Source organism: Schistocerca serialis, chromosome 5 (assembly GCF_023864345.2).
Source record: "Schistocerca serialis cubense isolate TAMUIC-IGC-003099 chromosome 5, iqSchSeri2.2, whole genome shotgun sequence".
Taxonomy (NCBI): Eukaryota; Metazoa; Arthropoda; class Insecta; order Orthoptera; family Acrididae; genus Schistocerca; species Schistocerca serialis.
Genome location: NC_064642.1, coordinates 30,080,851 through 30,099,815, shown reverse-complemented (window position 1 = coordinate 30,099,815; position 18,965 = coordinate 30,080,851). Strand labels below are relative to the sequence as shown.

At 43.9% G+C, this 18,965-nt stretch overlaps 1 protein-coding gene across 1 annotated transcript in view; it reads left to right on the top strand.

Moving 5' to 3' along the window:
* Positions 1-18,965, top strand: part of LOC126480768 (dynein regulatory complex subunit 7) — a 441,023-nt gene that overhangs the window by 159,724 nt on the left and 262,334 nt on the right. The window contains exon 3 of the mRNA XM_050104064.1: positions 7,876-8,034. Coding sequence (XP_049960021.1) covers positions 7,876-8,034 — 159 coding nt within the window. The remainder of the gene's footprint in view (positions 1-7,875; positions 8,035-18,965) is intronic.

The following is an 18,965-nucleotide window of genomic DNA, read 5'->3' as shown; positions in this document are numbered from 1 at the left end:
ATTGTAGTTTTCTATCTTTGTTTAATGGCTTCAGTAATACTACTCACCCCTTACATGAAATTTCACCTGGTAAACTGCACAGGAATGTGTCTGACACTATCTGCTCTGCCTTTTGAAGAATGACTTTGTTAGCATTGTCACTATCTGTCAGTTCATAAGTATTAATATTTTACTTCGTAATTCAGTCTGTAAAGGTTTCCCTGCCCCCTTGCCTCTGTGTAACACTGTTTAGTGGCTCTTGATAATACCTAGTAGTATTCTTCCTCTGATATAATTTCAACAGCCCTTCCTGCAAGGAAAGAGCTCCTGAAAGGAGCGAGTGTTCAATAGTTTCTCGTGGCACATCACATATGCCCCAGCATCTCCTGTTAATTTCCACCAAGCTATTCTCAACAACTGATAGTCATTCCACCCTCTTAGTTCATGGCAGTGAGTAGAATGTTCACGAAAGTCATAACATCCTCACCTGATTTACCTAAAACAGTAGTCACTAACTTTGCGGTACTTTCATCGATGACAGATATGATCATACTAGGAGAGGACTTGAGGGCTGTTCCTGTCTCTCCTCCCATAACCTCTCTAGTTCCTATGTAACTATGTTATCTGCTCACATTTAAGCAATCTGATCAAGTAAGTGGCGAATTGCCTCTTGAGCTGATACCTTCTTATCTGATGCCATCCTGCTCATCGTCTGCTACTGCCAAAACCCACCTTACAAGACCATATAGTATTTATAGTCAGCAATTAGTTGTATTCTGCTGAATGTCATTACTGGACTGCCACTGCCATTGTTGCTCCATGTTAATGTCCAACTTCCATTGTAGCCTACATTAGCTCTTCTGACATCAAACACAGGGGCTCGGGTTCTCTAATGGGTAGACAAGGCACTTTTAATCAAGTTCAGCTTAGAGGTATTTGTTTTATAGAGACGAGTTGTGTCCACAACAGCAGACGAAGAGTGGGTATTGAACCCACAGTCCTCGGTGCCTGATGCATAGTCATGAAGATGCCTGCAGATGCTGCACCCAGAGTGCTGCAGTAGGCCATAGTGAGGTGACCTTATGTGACAAGTGCCTCGGTAGCCCAATGGTCAGTGTGAATGGCTGTTAAGCAAAGGACCAAGCTTCAATTCCTGGCACTGCCAGCAATTTTTCTTTAGTGGGAGGACTGGAATGGTGTTCCCTCAGCCTCATGATGCCAGCTTAGGGGCTACTTGAGTTCAGTAGTACCACTGGTCATTGACGAGATGGTTGTGCTAGTATACTAAAATTGGCATGGTAATGAAATGCTGCTCTGGCTGATTATGTTAAGCAATGCAATTATGACAATGGGCATTGCAAAGCCAGTTCCAATATGCCCATCACTGCTCTGCCAACTCCATGTGATCTGGGGTTTGCTGCAAGCCCGTGCGTGCAGGATGTGGATGCCCATTTGTCACTGTCAAGGTGTAAATCTCATGTCTAACTGTGAATAAAGAGTTTGATACTACTGGTTAGTTGCTGTGGCTTCTGTTCCTGTTGTATGGACATTAGCCTCAACTACATTGAAACTGAAATGTCTGAGTGAGTATCAGTCACATCATCATGAGTAACAGGAGAGCAGCTTTCTATCCCTCAGCAGCCTTTAAAAACTGCACCACTACAGTGACTTGAAAAGATGTTTAAGATGAATATCAACAAAAGTAGAACAAACGTAATGCAATGTAGTTGAATTAAATCAGGTGATGCTGAGGGAACTACATTAGGAAATGAGACACTAAAAGTACTAGATGAGTTTTGCTATTTGAATAGCAAAACAACTGATGATGACTAAAGTAGTGAGGATAAAAATACAGTCTGGCAACAACAATAAAAGTGTTTCAGAAAAACAATTTTTTAGCATCAGATGTAGATTTAAGACTTAGAAAGTCTTTTCTGAAGGTGTTTGTGTTTAGTACTCCTCTGTTCAGAAGTGATACATGGATAATAAGCAGGTCAGACAAGAAGAGAATGAAAGTTTCTGAAATGTGGTGCTACAGAAGGATGATGAAAATTAGACATGTGGTGCTACAGAAGAATGGTGAAAATTAGGTAGGTAGATTACATAATTAGTGAAGAAATACCTACTCAGGTTGGAAAGAAAAAAAAAATAATGGCACAATGTGACTAAAGAAAGGGGTTCTTTAATAGGACATATCCTGAGGCATTAAGCACATGTCAGTATGCTAATGGAGAGAAGTGTGGTGCATAGAAATAGGAGAGGAAGATTAAGGTTGCACTACAGTAGGCAGGTTCGTATAAATTCCCTGACAAAAAAGTAAAACACTCACAAAACTTTGTCAGACATCAGTTTAACTTCATGCATGTACACACCATCGGATGGTATGTAAATGATTGGAGCTTTAAATCTCTGTGACTAGTTGAACAGCTAACAGAGTCCATTAGTGTTGTTCATGTTTACTGTTGGTACCAGGCCTCATAAGGTGTATAAGGGGTGTAAGCAGTGTCAGATGTTGTGTCATCTCTGTGAAGACATGCAAATGCCACATACTCATATGAGGAAGCATTGTTGGTACCAAACAGAGTTTGAAAAGGACTTCATTGTTGGTCTTCATTTGGCCTACTGGTTGAATTGTGCAATATCCAGATATGTAGGGCATTTGGATGTGACAACGGCCCAGTGCTCTGCAAGGAAGGTGAAGGTAGGCATACCACTCATCAAGATTCCAGTCAACCATGTCTGTTCACCAGAAGACAGATGTACTGTATTGTACACTAGGCACATCAAAACCCATTCGCATTTGTGCCTGCCATTCAAGTACAAGTAATGGACTCCCTGCAATATGCTGTGCCATTTCACAACATTGGTCAAAAACTAGCAGTAGCTGCACTAGCAAATTACTGTCACATGTGTAGGCTGCCATTACCAACACAACACAAATGGCTACATCTGGAGTGGTGCTGTGACCAGGAACTATGCACAGTTGATGAATGGCATCACATCGTGTATGACTTCAGTTCATGGTCGTTAGGTGACTGAAGGAATTCTGATGGCACAGCAGTATAGACATCTGCTTTATCATGTGTTACCTCACACGTGACTGTATTATGGTGCCATTTTTCAACAGCAAAATGTTCGTCCATACATGGCATGTGCCTCTACGAATGGTCTGTGTGATGTTGAGGTACTCCTAAGGCCAACAAGATTCACATATCTGTTCCTGATACAACATGTCTCAGAATATTGAGGACCAGTTACAACAGTTGTGGGTCAGGAGAGGGTACAATGGCTCCCTTCCTAATGGAATCAGTGCATGCATCCACTCCAGAGGGAGTGCTACATTTTACTGATAAGTTAGCTTATTCTGCCAAGTTCTTTGTTAATTTGATTAAACTTTGTAATCACTGAAATAACCCTCAGCTAAGAAAGATTAATTTTGCTCCCCCCGCCCCCACCACCACTCTCAGTTCTTCACTTCTTTTGTCGGGCATGTAGATGTAGGTTGCAGCAGTTACCCAGGGATGAAAAGGCTTACACAGGATAGACCAGTATGGAAAGCTGCATCAAGTCAGTCTTATTAAGTACCTTTTTAATGTTTTTGGCTGATGTGAGTTGTTTAGATCATCTTCCATGAAGAAGTGTTCTCAGCAATTTCTACCATCACCACCCTCTCATTGTACCATTCTCTGGCAAACAGAGGATCACTGAATCTACATCTACATCTACATCTACATTGATACTCCGCAAGCCACCCAACGGTGTGTGGCGGAGGGCACTTTACGTGCCACTGTCATTACCTCCCTTTCCTGTTCCAGTCGCGTATGGTTCGCGGGAAGAACGACTGTCTGAAAGCCTCCGTGCGCGCTCTAATCTCTCTAATTTTACATTCGTGATCTCCTCGGGAGGTATAAGTAGGGGGAAGCAATATATTCGATACCTCATCCAGAAACGCACCCTCTCGAAACCTGGACAGCAAGCTACACCGCGATGCAGAGCGCCTCTCTTGCAGAGTCTGCCACTTGAGTTTATTAAACATCTCCGTAACGCTATCACGGTTACCAAATAACCCGGTGACGAAACGCGCCGCTCTTCTTTGGATCTTTTCTATCTCCTCCGTCAACCCGACCTGGTACGGATCCCACACTGATGAGCAATACTCAAGTATAGGTCGAACGAGTGTTTTGTAAGCCACCTCCTTTGTTGATGGACTACATTTTCTAAGCACTCTCCCAATGAATCTCAACCTGGTACCCGCCTTACCAACAATTAATTTTATATGATCATTCCACTTCAAATCGTTCCGTACGCATACTCCCAGATATTTTACAGAAGTAACTGCTACCAGTGTTTGTTCCGCTATCATATAATCATACAATAAAGGATCCTTCTTTCTATGTATTCGCAATACATTACATTTGTCTATGTTAAGGGTCAGTTGCCACTCCCTGCACCAAGTGCCTATCCGCTGCAGATCTTCCTGCATTTCGCTACAATTTTCTAATGCAGCAACTTCTCTGTATACCACAGCATCATCCGCGAAAAGCCGCATGGAACTTCCGACACTATCTACTAAGTCATTTATATATATTGTGAAAAGCAATGGTCCCATAACACTCCCCTGTGGCACGCCAGAGGTTACTTTAACGTCTGTAGACGTCTCTCCATTGATAACAACATGCTGTGTTCTGTTTGCTAAAAACTCTTCAATCCAGCCACACAGCTGGTCTGATATTCCGTAGGCTCTTACTTTGTTTATCAGGCGACAGTGCGGAACTGTATCGAAAACGCCTTCCGGAAGTCAAGAAAAATAGCATCTACCTGGGAGCCTGTATCTAATATTTTCTGGGTCTCATGAACAAATAAGGCGAGTTGGGTCTCACACGATCGCTGTTTCCGGAATCCATGTTGATTCCTACATAGTAGATTCTGGGTTTCCAGAAATGACATGATACGCGAGCAAAAAACATGTTCTAAAATTCTACAAGAGATCGACGTAAGAGATATAGGTCTATAGTTTTGCGCATCTGCTCGACGACCCTTCTTGAAGACTGGGACTATCTGTGCTCTTTTCCAATCATTTGGAACCCTCTGTTCCTCTAGAGACTTGCGGTACACGGCTGTTAGAAGGGGGGCAAGTTCTTTCGCGTACTCTGTGTAGAATCGAATTGATATCCCATCAGGTCCAGTGGACTTTCCTCTATTGAGTGATTCCAGTTGCTTTTCTATTCCTTGGACACTTATTTTGATGTCAGCCATTTTTTCGTTTGTGCGAGGATTTAGAGAAGGAACTGCAGTGCGGTCTTCCTCTGTGAAACAGCTTTGGAAAAAGGTGTTTAGTATTTCAGCTTTACGCGTGTCATCCTCTGTTTCAATGCCATCATCATCCCGTAGTGTCTGGATATGCTGTTTCGAGCCACTTACTGATTTAACGTAAGACCAGAACTTCCTAGGATTTTCTGTCAAGTCGGTACATAGAATTTTACTTTCGAATTCAATGAACGCTTCACGCATAGCCCTCCTTACGCTAACTTTGACATCGTTTAGCTTCTGTTTGTCTGAGAGGTTTTGGCTGCGTTTAAACTTGGAGTGGAGCTCTCTTTGCTTTCGCAGTAGTTTCCTAACTTTGTTGTTGTACCACGGCGGGTTTTTCCCGTCCCTCACAGTTTTACTCGGCACGTACCTGTCTAAAACGCATTTTACGATTGCCTTGAACTTTTTCCATAAACACTCAACATTGTCAGTGTCGGAACAGAAATTTTCGTTTTGATCTGTTAGGTAGTCTGAAATCTGCCTTCTATTACTCTTGCTAAACAGATAAACCTTCCTCCCTTTTTTTATATTCCTATTAACTTCCATATTCAGGGATGCTGCAACGGCCTTATGATCACTGATTCCCTGTTCTGTACATACAGAGTCGAAAAGTTCGGGTCTGTTTGTTATCAGTAGGTCCAAGATGTTATCTCCACGAGTCGGTTCTCTGTTTAATTGCTCGAGGTAATTTTCGGATAGTGCACTCAGTATAATGTCACTCGATGCTCTGTCCCTACCACCCGTCCTAAACATCTGAGTGTCCCAGTCTATATCTGGTAAATTGAAATCTCCACCTAAGACTATAACATGCTGAGAAAATTTATGTGAAATGTATTCCAAATTTTCTCTCAGTTGTTCTGCCACTAACGCTGCTGAGTCGGGAGGTCGGTAAAAGGAGCCAATTATTAACCTAGTTCGGTTGTTTAGTGTAACCTCCACCCATAATAATTCACAGGAACTATCCACTTCTACTTCACTACAGGATAAACTACTACTAACAGCGACGAACACTCCACCACCGGTTGCATGCAATCTATCCTTTCTAAACACCGTCTGTACCTTTGTAAAAATTTCGGCAGAATTTATCTCTGGCTTAAGCCAGCTTTCTGTACCTATAACGATTTCAGCTTCGGTGCTTTCTATCAGCGCTTGAAGTTCCGGTACTTTACCAACGCAGCTTCGACAGTTGACAATTACAATACCGATTGCTGCTTGGTCCCCGCATGTCCTGACTTTGCCCCACACCCGTTGAGGCTGTTGCCCTTTCTGTACTTGCCCAAGGCCATCTAACCTAAAAAACCGCCCAGCCCACGCCACACAACCCCTGCTACCCGTGTAGCCGCTTGTTGCGTGTAGTGGACTCCTGACCTATCCAGCGGAACCCGAAACCCCACCACCCTATGGCGCAAGTCGAGGAATCTGCAGCCCACACGGTCGCAGAACCGTCTCAGCCTCTGATTCAGACCCTCCACTCGGCTCTGTACCAAAGGTCCGCAGTCAGTCCTGTCGACGATGCTGCAGATGGTGAGCTCTGCTTTCATCCCGCTAGCGAGACTGGCAGTCTTCACCAAATCAGATAGCCGCCGGAAGCCAGAGAGGATTTCCTCCGATCCATAGCGACACACATCATTGGTGCCGACATGAGCGACCACCTGCAGATGGGTGCACCCTGTACCCTCCATGGCATCCGGAAGGACCCTTTCCACATCTGGAATGACTCCCCCCGGTATGCACACGGAGTGCACATTGGTTTTCTTCCCCTCTCTTGCTGCCATTTCCCTAAGGGGCCCTATTACGCTCCTGACGTTGGAGCTCCCAACTACCAGTAAGCCCACCCTCTGCGACTGCCCGGATCTTGCAGACTGAGGGGCAACCTCTGGAACAGGACAAGCAGCCATGTCAGGCTGAAGATCAGTATCAGCCTGAGACAGAGCCTGAAACCGGTTCGTCAGACAAACTGGAGAGGCTTTCCGTTCAGCCCTCCGGAATGTCTTTCGCCCCCTGCCACACCTTGAAACGACCTCCCACTCTACCACAGGTGAGGGATCAGCCTCAATGCGGGCAGTATCCCGGGCAACCACAGTCTTAGTCCGATCAGGGGATGCGTGGGACGAGCTGGCCGTCCCCGACAAACCCCCATCTGGACCCCCACAGTGATGCCCATTGGCAACAGCCTCAAGCTGTGTGACCGAAGCCAACACTGCCTGAAGCTGGGAGCGAAGGGATGCCAACTCAGCCTGCATCCGAACACAGCAGTTGCAGTCCCTAAGAATATAAGTGCTTTAATTCAGTATGTATTCTGAAATATCGTCAGTTCTCAATCGAATGCTCCACATAATTATTCATTAAATCTCACATTGTTTAGAGTAATCTTTCGCAGTATTCATATTTAAAAATAAAATGGTTTATATACTTATCCACAAAGATGCTTGTTCTTTAAAGTGCTGAATATGTACCCCTTATTGGATCACAAAAGAGGTTTCTCTTGTTAATATTAATCTGACTTACTGATTTTTTGTATTATTCCATTAGTTAACTACACTAATTACAGACTAATTGCAAATTATTATTTTATTATTATTCTAGCCAGAACCAGAGAAACAGGAAACTGTAGTTTCCAAATATCAGGTAGAGCCTCCTCCTGATCTTCGCAGCCAGTTTCTGATTGAAATGGACAGAAGGGAAAAACAACGAGCAGCAGATGATGAGCGAAAGAGACAGGAAGAGAAGCGACGTGCTATTGAGGTATGATATGATATAGTTGTCAGTGTAATGACTCTGTTAAGAATGTGTGACAGAAAGAAGGAAACCATTAGAGTTGGTGTCCTTGCCCAGTTAGACTAAGATGAGGGAAGATATGCTGTGGCCATTGAGCATTGTGGCCATTGTTTTCTACACTTGCCTAATTCAAGATTTCTGGATAATATTTTGTAACCAGCTCTTCCTAAATACGAGTACGGAGTCTTAACTGTTGGTCTGATGTGAGAAATGATATTGTTACATCTATGAAGAGTAGTTAACAGTTGACCAGCAGTTTCAGTAGTATCATTAGTACTAGCTAATGTGACTTGTAGAGTTAGTGAGCCGGCCGGTGTGGCCGTGAAGTTCTAGGCGCTTCAGTCTGGAACTGCGTGACTGCTATGGTCACAGGTTCGAATCCTGCCTCGGGCATGGATGTGTGTGATGTCCTTAGATTAGTTAGGTTTAAGTAGTTCTAAGTTCTAGGGGACTGATTACCACAGATGTTAAGTCCCATAGTGCTCAGAGCCATTTGAACCATTTAGAGTTAATGAAGTAAACATGTGTTTCGTGGATACATCATTGATTTATTTCAAACTCCTGAAAGGTCTCTTTCATTTAAATATGTAATGCACATGATGGGGGCATCCAAATATGTATGGGACATTTAATTCTCTGATACCATCCTTCTGTGACAAATTTGGTGCGTTATAAGAAAGGTTAGTACATTACATTGCCAACATTACAATCAATATTTCTGTTTACTGTGTGTAATTATGAATCATTATGCATGCTTTGTGTGATTTAGAATATAATATTAAAGCTTTTGTGTAAATAATTTAGCAGTAAAGGAGACAACCCACTGAATAGTAGAAGTGCTGTTTTCTCAATAGGCACACAAAAGAGACTTTCCACATCTACGTCTACATCTGCATGATTACTCTGCAATTCACATTTAAGTGCTTGGCAGAGGGTTCATCGAACCAGAATCATACTATCTCCCTACCATTCCACTCCCGAACAGCGCGCGGGAAAAACGAACACCTAAACCTTTCTGTTCGAGCTCTGATTTCTCTTATTTTATTTTGATGATCATCCCTACCTATGTAGGTTGGGCTCAACAAAATATTCGTAAGAGAAAGTTGGTGACTGAAATTTCGTAAATAGATCTCGCCGCGACGAAAAACGTCTTTGCTTTAATGACTTCCACCCCAACTCGCGTATCATATCTGCCACACTCTCTCCCCTATTGCGTGATAATACAAAACGAGCTGCCCTTTTTTGCACCCTTTCGATGTCCTCCGTCAATCCCACCTGGTAGGGATCCCACACCGTGCAGCAATATTCTGACAAAGGACGAACGAGTATAGTGTAAGCTGTCTCTTTAGTGGACTTGTTGCATCTTCTAAGTGTCCTGCCCATGAGACGCAACCTTTGGCTCGCCTTCCCCACAATATTATCTATGTGGTCTTTCCAACTGAAGTTGTTCGTAATTTTAACACCCAGGTACTTAGTTGAATTGACAGCCTTGCAAATTGTACTATTTATTGAGTAATCGAATTCCAACGGATTTCTTTTGGAACTCATGTGGATCACCTCACACTTTTCGTTATTTAGCGTCAACTGCCACCTGCCACACCATACAGCAATCTTTTCTAAATCGCTTTCCAACTGATACTGGTCTTTGGATGACCTTACTAGATGGTAAATTACAGCATAATCTGCGAACAACTAAGAGAACTGCTCAGATTGTCAGCCAGGTCATTTATATAGATCAGGAACAGCAGAGGTCCCAGGACGCTTCCTGGGGAACACCTGATATCACTTCAGTTTTACTTGATGATTTGCCATCTATTACTACGAACTGCGACATTCCTGACAGGAAAACACGAATCCATTTGCACAACTGAGACGATACCCCATAGGCCCGCAGCTTGATTAGAAGTTGCTTGTGAGGAAAGGTGTCAAAAGCTTTCCGGAAATCTAGAAATACGGAATCAACTTGAGATACCCTGTCGATAGCGGCCATTACTTTGTGCGAATAAAGAGCTAGCTGCGTTGCACAAGAACGATGTTTTCTGAAACCATGCTGATTACGTATCAATAGATCATTCCCTTCGAGGTGATTCATAATGTTTGAATACAGTATATGCTCCAAAACCCTACTGCAAACCGACGTCAATGAAATAGGTCTGTAGTTCGATGGATTACTCCTACTACCCTTCTTAAACACTGGTGCAACCTGAGCAAATTTCCAATCTGCAGGTACAGATCTATTGGTGAGCAAGCAGTTGTATATGATTGCTAAGTAGGGAGCTATTGTATCAGCGAAATCTGAAGGGAACCTAATCGGTATACAATCTGGACCTGAAGACTTGCCCGTATCAAGCGATTTGAGTTGCTTCGCAACCCCTAAGGTATCTACTTCTAAGAAAGTCATGCTAGCAGCTGTTCGTGTTTCAAATTCTGGAATATTCCATTCGTCTTTCCTGGTGAAGGAATTTCGGAAAACTGCGTTCAATAACTCCGCTTTAGCGGCACAGTCATCGGTAACAGTACCATCGGCACTGTGCAGCGAAGGTATTGACTGCGTCTTGCCGCTTGTGTACTTTACATACGACCATAATTTCTTCGGATTTTCTACCAAATTTCGAGACAATGTTTCGTTGTGGAACCTATTAAAGGCATCTCGCATTGAAGTCTGTGCCAAATTTTGCGCGTCTGTAAATTTTAGCCAATCTTCGGGATTTCGCATTCTCCTGAACTTCGCATGCTTTTTCCGTTGCCTGTGCAACAGCGTTCGTACCTGTTTTGTGTACCATGGGGGATCAGTTCCATCTCTTACCAATTTATGAGGTGTGAATCTCTCAATTGCTGTTGCTACTGTATCTTTGAATTTGAGCCACATCTCGTCTACATTTGCATAGTCAGTTCGGAAGGAATGGAGATTGTCTCTTAGGAAGGCTTCTAGTGACACTTTATCCGCTTTTTTAAATAAAATTATTTTGCATTTGTTTCTGGTGGATTTGGAAGAAACGGTATTGAGCCTAGCTACAACGACCTTGTGATCACTAATCCCTGTATCAGTCATGATGCTCTCTATTAGCTCTGGATTGTTTGTGGCTAAGAGGTCAAGTGTGTTTTCGCAACCATTTACAATTCGCGTGGGTTCGTGGACTAACTGCTCGAAATAATTTTCGGAGAAAGCATTTAGGACAACCTCGGAAGATGTTTTCTGCCTACCACCGATTTTGAACAAGTATTTTTGCCAACATATCGAGGGAAGGTTGAAGTCCCCACCAACTATAACCATATGAGAGGGGTATTTATTTGTTATGAGACTCAAATTTTCTCAGAGCTGTTCAGCAATCATCGGAGTCTGGGGGTCGATAGAAGGAGCCAATTATTAACTTAGTTCGGGTGTTAAGTATAACCTCCACCCATAGCAATTCGCACGGAGTATCTACTTCGACTTCACTACAAGATAAACCACTACTGACAGACACTAACACTCCACCACCAATTCTGCCTAATCTATCTTTCCTGAACACCATCTGAGACTTTGTAAAAATTTCTGCAGAACTTATTTCAGGCTTTAGCCATCTTTCTGTACCTATAACGATCTCAGCTTCTGTGCTTTCTATTAGCGCTTGAAGCTCAGGGACTTTCCCAGCACAACTACAACAATTTACAACTACAATTCCGACTGTTCCTTGATCCAAGCACTTCCTGTATTTGCCATGCACCCTTTGAGATTGTAGCCCACCCCGTACTTTCCCGAGGCCTTCTAACCTAAAAAACCGCCCAGTTCATGCCACACAGCCTCCGCTACCCATGTAGCCGCCAGCTGAGTGTAGTGAACTCCTGAACTATTCAGCGGAACTCAAAACCCCACCACCCTATGGCGCAAGTCAAGGAATCTGCAGCCAACACGGCCGCAAAACCGTCTGAGCCTCTGATTCAGACCCTCCACCCGGCTCTGCACCAAAGGTCCGCAGTCGGTTCTGTCGACGATGCTGCAGATGGTGAGCTCTGCCTTCATCTCGTAAGCAAGACTGGCAACCTTCACCAAATCAGACAGCCGCTGGAATCCACAGAGAATTTCCTCAGATCCAAAGCGACACACGTCATTAGTGCCGACATGTGCCACCACCTGCAGCTGGCTGCACCCTGTGCTCTTCATAGCATCCGGAAGGACTCTTTCCACATCAGGAATGACTCCACCCGTGATGCACACAGAGTGCACACTGGATTTCTTCCCCTGCTTAGCCACCATATCCCTAAGGGGCCACATTACGCGCCTGACATTGGAGCTCTCAACTACCAATAAGCCCACCCTCTGCGATTGCCCGGACCTTGTAGGCTGAGAATCATCCTCTGAAACAGGGCAGGCTGCTGCATCTGGCTCAGCCAGAGACAGCACCTGAAACCTGTTTGTCAGACGCACCGGGGAGGCTTTCTGATCAGCCCCCGGGGACGTCTTTCGCTGCCTGCCGTGCCTTGGAACGACCTCCCAATCAACCACAGGCGAGGTTAACTTTTGGATGAGTCCTTTAACAAGCGTGCACCCACCTACTCCCCCCCCCCCCCCCCCCCCCCCCCCACACACACACACACAGTGCTGAGCACAACATGCTTGAGTCCAATGGAGTCTTCACATCCCTTGTCATCTGGATCCTCGCCCTGGAACCAGCTTTTCTGAACTACACAGATGGAAGTTATCCTTGTGTAACACCTATTTTTTTTTTCTCCCATAATCCTCCTAGACTTGATCTATGCTAGTCCACTTCACCCACAGCCTCTACCCAACAGTCTCCACTTTGTCTTTCTATCACCCCTTCCCAGTCCACTCCTTGACAATTGCATCATTGTGGAGTACACGAACTCATTGACACTGTTCCCCATGTGCTGTATGCACAACTACCTGGCTGTAACACTTTGTGGGGATATGAAACGGAATGATCACATTGGTTCAGTTGTGAGTAAAGCAGGTGGTAGACTTCAGTTTATTGATAGATTACTGGGGAAGTGCAATCATTCTACAAAGGAGATGGCTTACAAATCACTCATGTGGCCAGTTCTAGAATATGGCTCAAGTGTGTGGGACCTGTACCAGATAGGACTAACAAGGGATATTAAACTTATACAGAGAATGGCAGCATGAATGGTCACAGGTTTGTTTAATCCATGGGAGAGTGTCACAGAGATACTGAAGGAACTGAACTGGCACACTCTTGAAGACAGATGTAAACTATCCTGAAAAAAGTCTATTAACAAAGTTTCAAGAACTGGTTTTAAATGGAGGAGGAGGGGGCGATTAGTGTTTAACGTCCCGTCGACAATGGGGTTTTAAATGATTACTCCAGGAATATTCAGCAAACTCCTACATATCACTCACATAGGAATTGTGAGGATAAGATTATAATAATTACTGCATGCACAGAGGCATTCAAACAATCATTCTTCCTGTGCTCCATATGTGAATGGAATGCCATGCACTTCGTGGTGGTTTGCAGAGTATAGATGTAGATGCATATGTAGATGCATCCCCATATTGTGCACTTGCTGAGTTTCACTCCCTCCAAGCTTTCAGCTACCCTACACCAACCCCATCTCCCACTTCCTGCCTCTTTCTCCCACCCGTCACAACCTCTCTTTACAGTTTACCTGCCAGACCACAGTCTTGAAATTGTGTGTATGTGCGTGTAAGCCTGTGTACACTCACACACTGGTGTGTGTGTGTGTGTGTGTGTGTTTGTGTGTCTCCTGTAACTCATTAAAAGAGTCATCCAAAAGCTAAGAAGTTTTTCATTCTTTCTTGTGTGCCTGTCAGTGACTCAACACTTCCACTATTCGATAAGTTTTCTCCTTTACTCCTAAATTATTTACATTCTGCCAGAACTTCTTTTACCATGCTTAAAGGTTTCGTTTATTCAACCATCATTCACATATTGTGTTCAGTAGCTTCTGTCAGTGACATTATTTTTCAGTAGCGTAAATGAGTCAAGATACACATAAACAAGAAATATACATAAAATAAGGGAAAGGCAACTACTTACCTATAGAGGATTGGTGTGTGGCACACAGAAACATACAGGGCTATTACAAATGATTGAAGCGATTTCATAAATTCACTGTAGCTCCATTCATTGACATATGGTCATGACACACTACAGATACGTAGAAAAACTCATAAAGTTTTGTTCGGCTGAAGCCGCACTTCAGGTTTCTGCTGCCAGAGCGCTCAAGAGCGCAGTGAGACAAAATGGTGACAGGAGCCGAGAAAGCGTATGTCGTGCTTGAAATGCACTCACATCAGTCAGTCATAACAGTGCAACAACACTTCAGGACGAAGTTCAACAAAGATCCACCAACTGCTAACTCCATTCGGCGATGGTATGTGCAGTTTAAAGCTTCTGGATGCCTCTGTAAGGGGAAATCAACGGGTCGGCCTGCAATGAGCGAAGAAACGGTTGAACGCGTGCGGGCAAGTTTCACGCGTAGCCCGCGGAAGTCGACGAATAAAGCAAGCAGGGAGCTAAACATACCACAGCCGATGGTTTGGAAAATCTTACGGAAAAGGCTAAAGCAGAAGCCTTACCGTTTACAATTGCTACAAGCCCTGACACCCGATGACAAAGTCAAACGCTTTGAATTTTCGGCGCAGTTGCAACAGCTCATGGAAGAGGATGCTTTCAGTGCGAAACTTGTTTTCAGTGATGAAGCAACATTTTTTCTTAATGGTGAAGTGAACAGACACAATGTGCAAATCTGGGCGGTAGAGAATCCTCACGCAGTCGTGCAGCAAATTCGCAGTTCACCAAAAGTTAACGTGTTTTGTGCAATCTCACGGTTTAAAGTTTACAGCCCCTTTTTCTTCTGCGAAAAAAACGTTACAGGACACGTGTATCTGGACATGCTGGAAAATTGGGTCATGCCACAACTGGAGACCGACAGCGCCGACTTCATCTTTCAACAGGATGGTGCTCCACCGCACTTCCATCATGATGTTCGGCATTTCTTAAACAGGAGACCGGAAAACCGATGGATCGGTCGTGGTGGAGATCATGATCAGCAATTCATGTCATGGCCTCCACGCTCTCCTGACTTAACCCCATGCGATTTCTTTCTGTGGGGTTATGTGAAAGATTCAGTGTTTAAACCTCCTCTACCAAGAAACGTGCCAGAACTGCGAGCTCGCATCAATGATGCTTTCGAACTCATTGATGGGGACATGCTGCGCCGAGTGTGGGAGGAACTTGATTATCGGCTTGATGTCTGCCGAATCACTAAAGGGGCACATATCGAACATTTGTGAATGCCTAAAAAACTTTTTGAGTTTTTGTATGTGTGTGCAAAGCATTGTGAAAATATCTCAATTAACTAAGTTATTGTAGAGCTGTGAAATCGCTTCAATCATTTGTAATAACGCTGTATAATAGAAAACATTGGACATTGGCTTTTGGGCTCTTGCTCTTTTTCTAGTTGGAGTATCTTATCTGTTTGCGTGTATTTTGTGTGTGTGTGTGTGTGTGTGTGTGTGTGTGTGTGTGTGTGTTTTGTGGTACTATTATGAAATGGATAGTTACTACTCACCACACAGTGGAGATGCTGAGACACAGATAGGCATGATAAAGAGACTATCGGAAAGTGAGCTTTCAGCCAACAAAGCCTTCGTCAAAAATAGACAACACACACACACACACACACACACACACACACACACACACACACACACACATACAAACAAACAAACAAACAAATACACAAATGCGCGTGCGCGCGCGTTCACAAACACAACTCATGATGCACACATGACCACAGTCTCTGGCAGCTGAAGTCAGACTGCAAGCAGCAGTGCATGTTGGGAGAAGCAACTAGGTGGTGGGGTAAGAAGGAGGCTGGGGTGAGGAGGGGGTGAAAAAGTAGGGGTGGAGGAGAGTAAAATATTGCTAGTGAGAGGATGCAGGGAAGAGTTGGAGAGGGGATAGGGTAGCTAGGTGCAGTCAGGAGGTTCGGCGGAGGGCATGGGAGAGAGAGGGGTAGTGGAAAAGATGAGAAGTAAAAGGACTGGGTGCGTTAGTGTAATAGAGGGCTGTGTAGTGCTGGAATGGGAACAGGGAAGAGGCTAGATGGGTAAGGACAATGACTAATGAAGGTTTGGGTCAGGAGGGTTACGGGATAGTAGGATATATTGCAAGGAGAGTTCCCACCTGTGAAGTTCAGAGAAGCTGGTGTTGATTGGAAGGATCCAGATAGCACAGGCTGTAAAGCAGTCACTGAAATGAAGAACATTTGGTTGGGCAGCAAGCTCAGCAATGGGGTGGTCCAACTGTTTCTTGGCACAGTTTGTCGGTGGCTGTTCATGCAGAGAGACAGCTTGTTGGTTGTCATACACACGTAGAATGCAGCACAGTGGATGCATCTTAGCTTGTAGATCACATGACCGGTTTTACAGTATGCCCTGCCTTTGATGGGATAGGTGACATTTCTGACATGGCCCATATCCTGGTAATTGACATAGATGCAAGACCTGTCCCATACAACCTCCCATCACCACCTACTCCAGTCCTGTCACAAGCCTCAACCTTCATTAGTCATTGTCCTTATCCATATGACCCCTTCCCTGTTCCCATTCCAGCACTACACAGGCTTCTAATCCACCAATGCACTCGCAGTCTTCTTACTTCTCACCTTTTCTGCTTCCCTCGCCTCCCTCTCTCTCCTGCTAACCTACTGTCTGCACTTAGCTGCTCTAGCCTCTCTCCACTCGTCCTGGTATGCTCCCACAAGCAACACTTAACCGTGCCACTCTGCTACCCTGCTGCCCCCGCCCCTCCCTGCCCCAACCTCCTCCTTACCCCACTACCTGGTTGTCTCTCCCACGATATGCTGCTGCTTGCAGTCTGGCCTCAGCTGCCAGAGACTGCGGTCGTGTGTATGTGAGTTGCATTTTTTCAATGGAGGCCCTGTTGGCCAAAAACTGACTTTCCGACAGTCTCTTTGTTGAGCCTGCCTGCAACTCAGCATATCCGCTGTATGGTGAGTAGCAACTATTCATTTAATAATATTGCTACATTCCATCCTGAATTTTCCACTGTTTAATCAGGCACTATTATTAGAAAAATACCAAGAGCTTGAAAGCTAGTGTTAACTGTTTTCTATTAAATGTTTCTGTGTGCCATGTACCAAGCTTCTGTAGCTAAGTGATTGTCTTTACCTCATTTTTTGTATGTTTCCAACTAGGAAATAGTAACTTTCAAACTACTTCTGTAGATGAAGTTAACAAGAGCGACATTATCTGATCAAAACTATCTGGACACCTTTTAGTGGATATTAATATGTAGTGTGTCCACCCTTCAGCTCTCGGGCATCTTGAACTCTGCTGGAGTCACTTTCAATGAAGTGTCTGAATGTATATGGAGGAATGCTAGCCCATTCTTCCTCAAGAGTCGAAACCAGGGAAGGTGCTTCACAGAAACTGCTTTATGACAAAGTGCATTGTCGTGCTGATACAAACAATACTGGTACATTGTAGCGCAACTGTTCCTCTACTGTATGCAGTACACAATGATGTAAAATGTGTTAATATTCTTCCATGTTTAGTGTTTGTGTAATTGTAATAAGGGGAACCAAGCCTAACTACAAAATACACTCCCAGACTGTAACACCGCCTCCTCCATGCATCACTGCTGTCCATAAGCATGATGACAGGTAATTTGCCAAACCCCTAACAGTTCCTTCAGATTACCACAGCGTAAAGCATGATTCATCACTCAAAAACAGTTGCAAGGCTTGATCTCTGGTGTTGTTGTTGTTGTGGTCTTCCCTCCATGCTGCCCTCCAATACTAAATTGGTGATCCCGCGATGGTTCCGAACATGTCCTACCAACCGATTTCTTCTTCTAGTCAAGTTGTGCCACAAATTTCTCTTCTCACCAATTCTATTCCATACCTCCTCATTAGTTATGTGATCTACCCATCTAATCTTCAGCATTCTTCTGTAGCACCACATTTCAAATGCTTCTATTCTCTTCTTGTCCAAACTGGTTATCGTCCATGTTTCACTTCCATTCATGGCTACACTCCATAGAAATACTTACAGAAATGACTTCCTGACACTTAAATCTATACTCGATGTTAACAAATTTCTCTTCTTCAGAAACGATTTCCTTGCCATTGCCAGTCTACATTAGATATCCTCTGTGCTTCAACCATCATCTGTTATTTTGTTTCCCAAATGGCAAAACTCATTTCCCAATCTAATTCCTTCAGCAACACCTGACTGAATTTGACTACATTCCATTATCCTTGTTTTGATTTCGTTGATGTTCATCTTATATCCTCCTTTCATGACACTGTCCATTCTGTTCAACTGCTCTTCCAGGTCCTTTGCTGTGTCTGACAGAATTACAGTGTCATTATCAAACCTCAAAGTTTTTATTTCTTCTCCATGGATTCTAATTCCGACTCCAAATTTTTCTTTTGTTTCCCTTAATGCTTGCTCTATATACAGATTGAATAACATCGGGGATGGGTTATAACCGTGTCTCACTCCCTTCTCAACCACTGCTTCCATTTCATGCCCCTTGACTTTTATAACAGCCTTCTGGTTTCTGTATTAATTGTAAATAGCCTTTTGCTCCCTGTATTTTACCCCTTCCACTTTCAGAATTTGAAAGACAGTATCCAGTCAACATTGTCAAAAGCTTTCTCTAAGTTTACAAATGCTATAAACATAGGTTTAAACAATGGAAAATTCAGGATGGAATGTAACAATATGAGAGAAGGAAAGTTGTTACTCACCATATAGCGGAGATGCTGAGTAGCGATAGGCACAATAAAAAGATACACACAATCAAAGCTTTCGGCCATTAAGACCTTTGTCAGCAGTAGACTCACATACACACAGGCACAAGCTCGTCACTATTGATGCC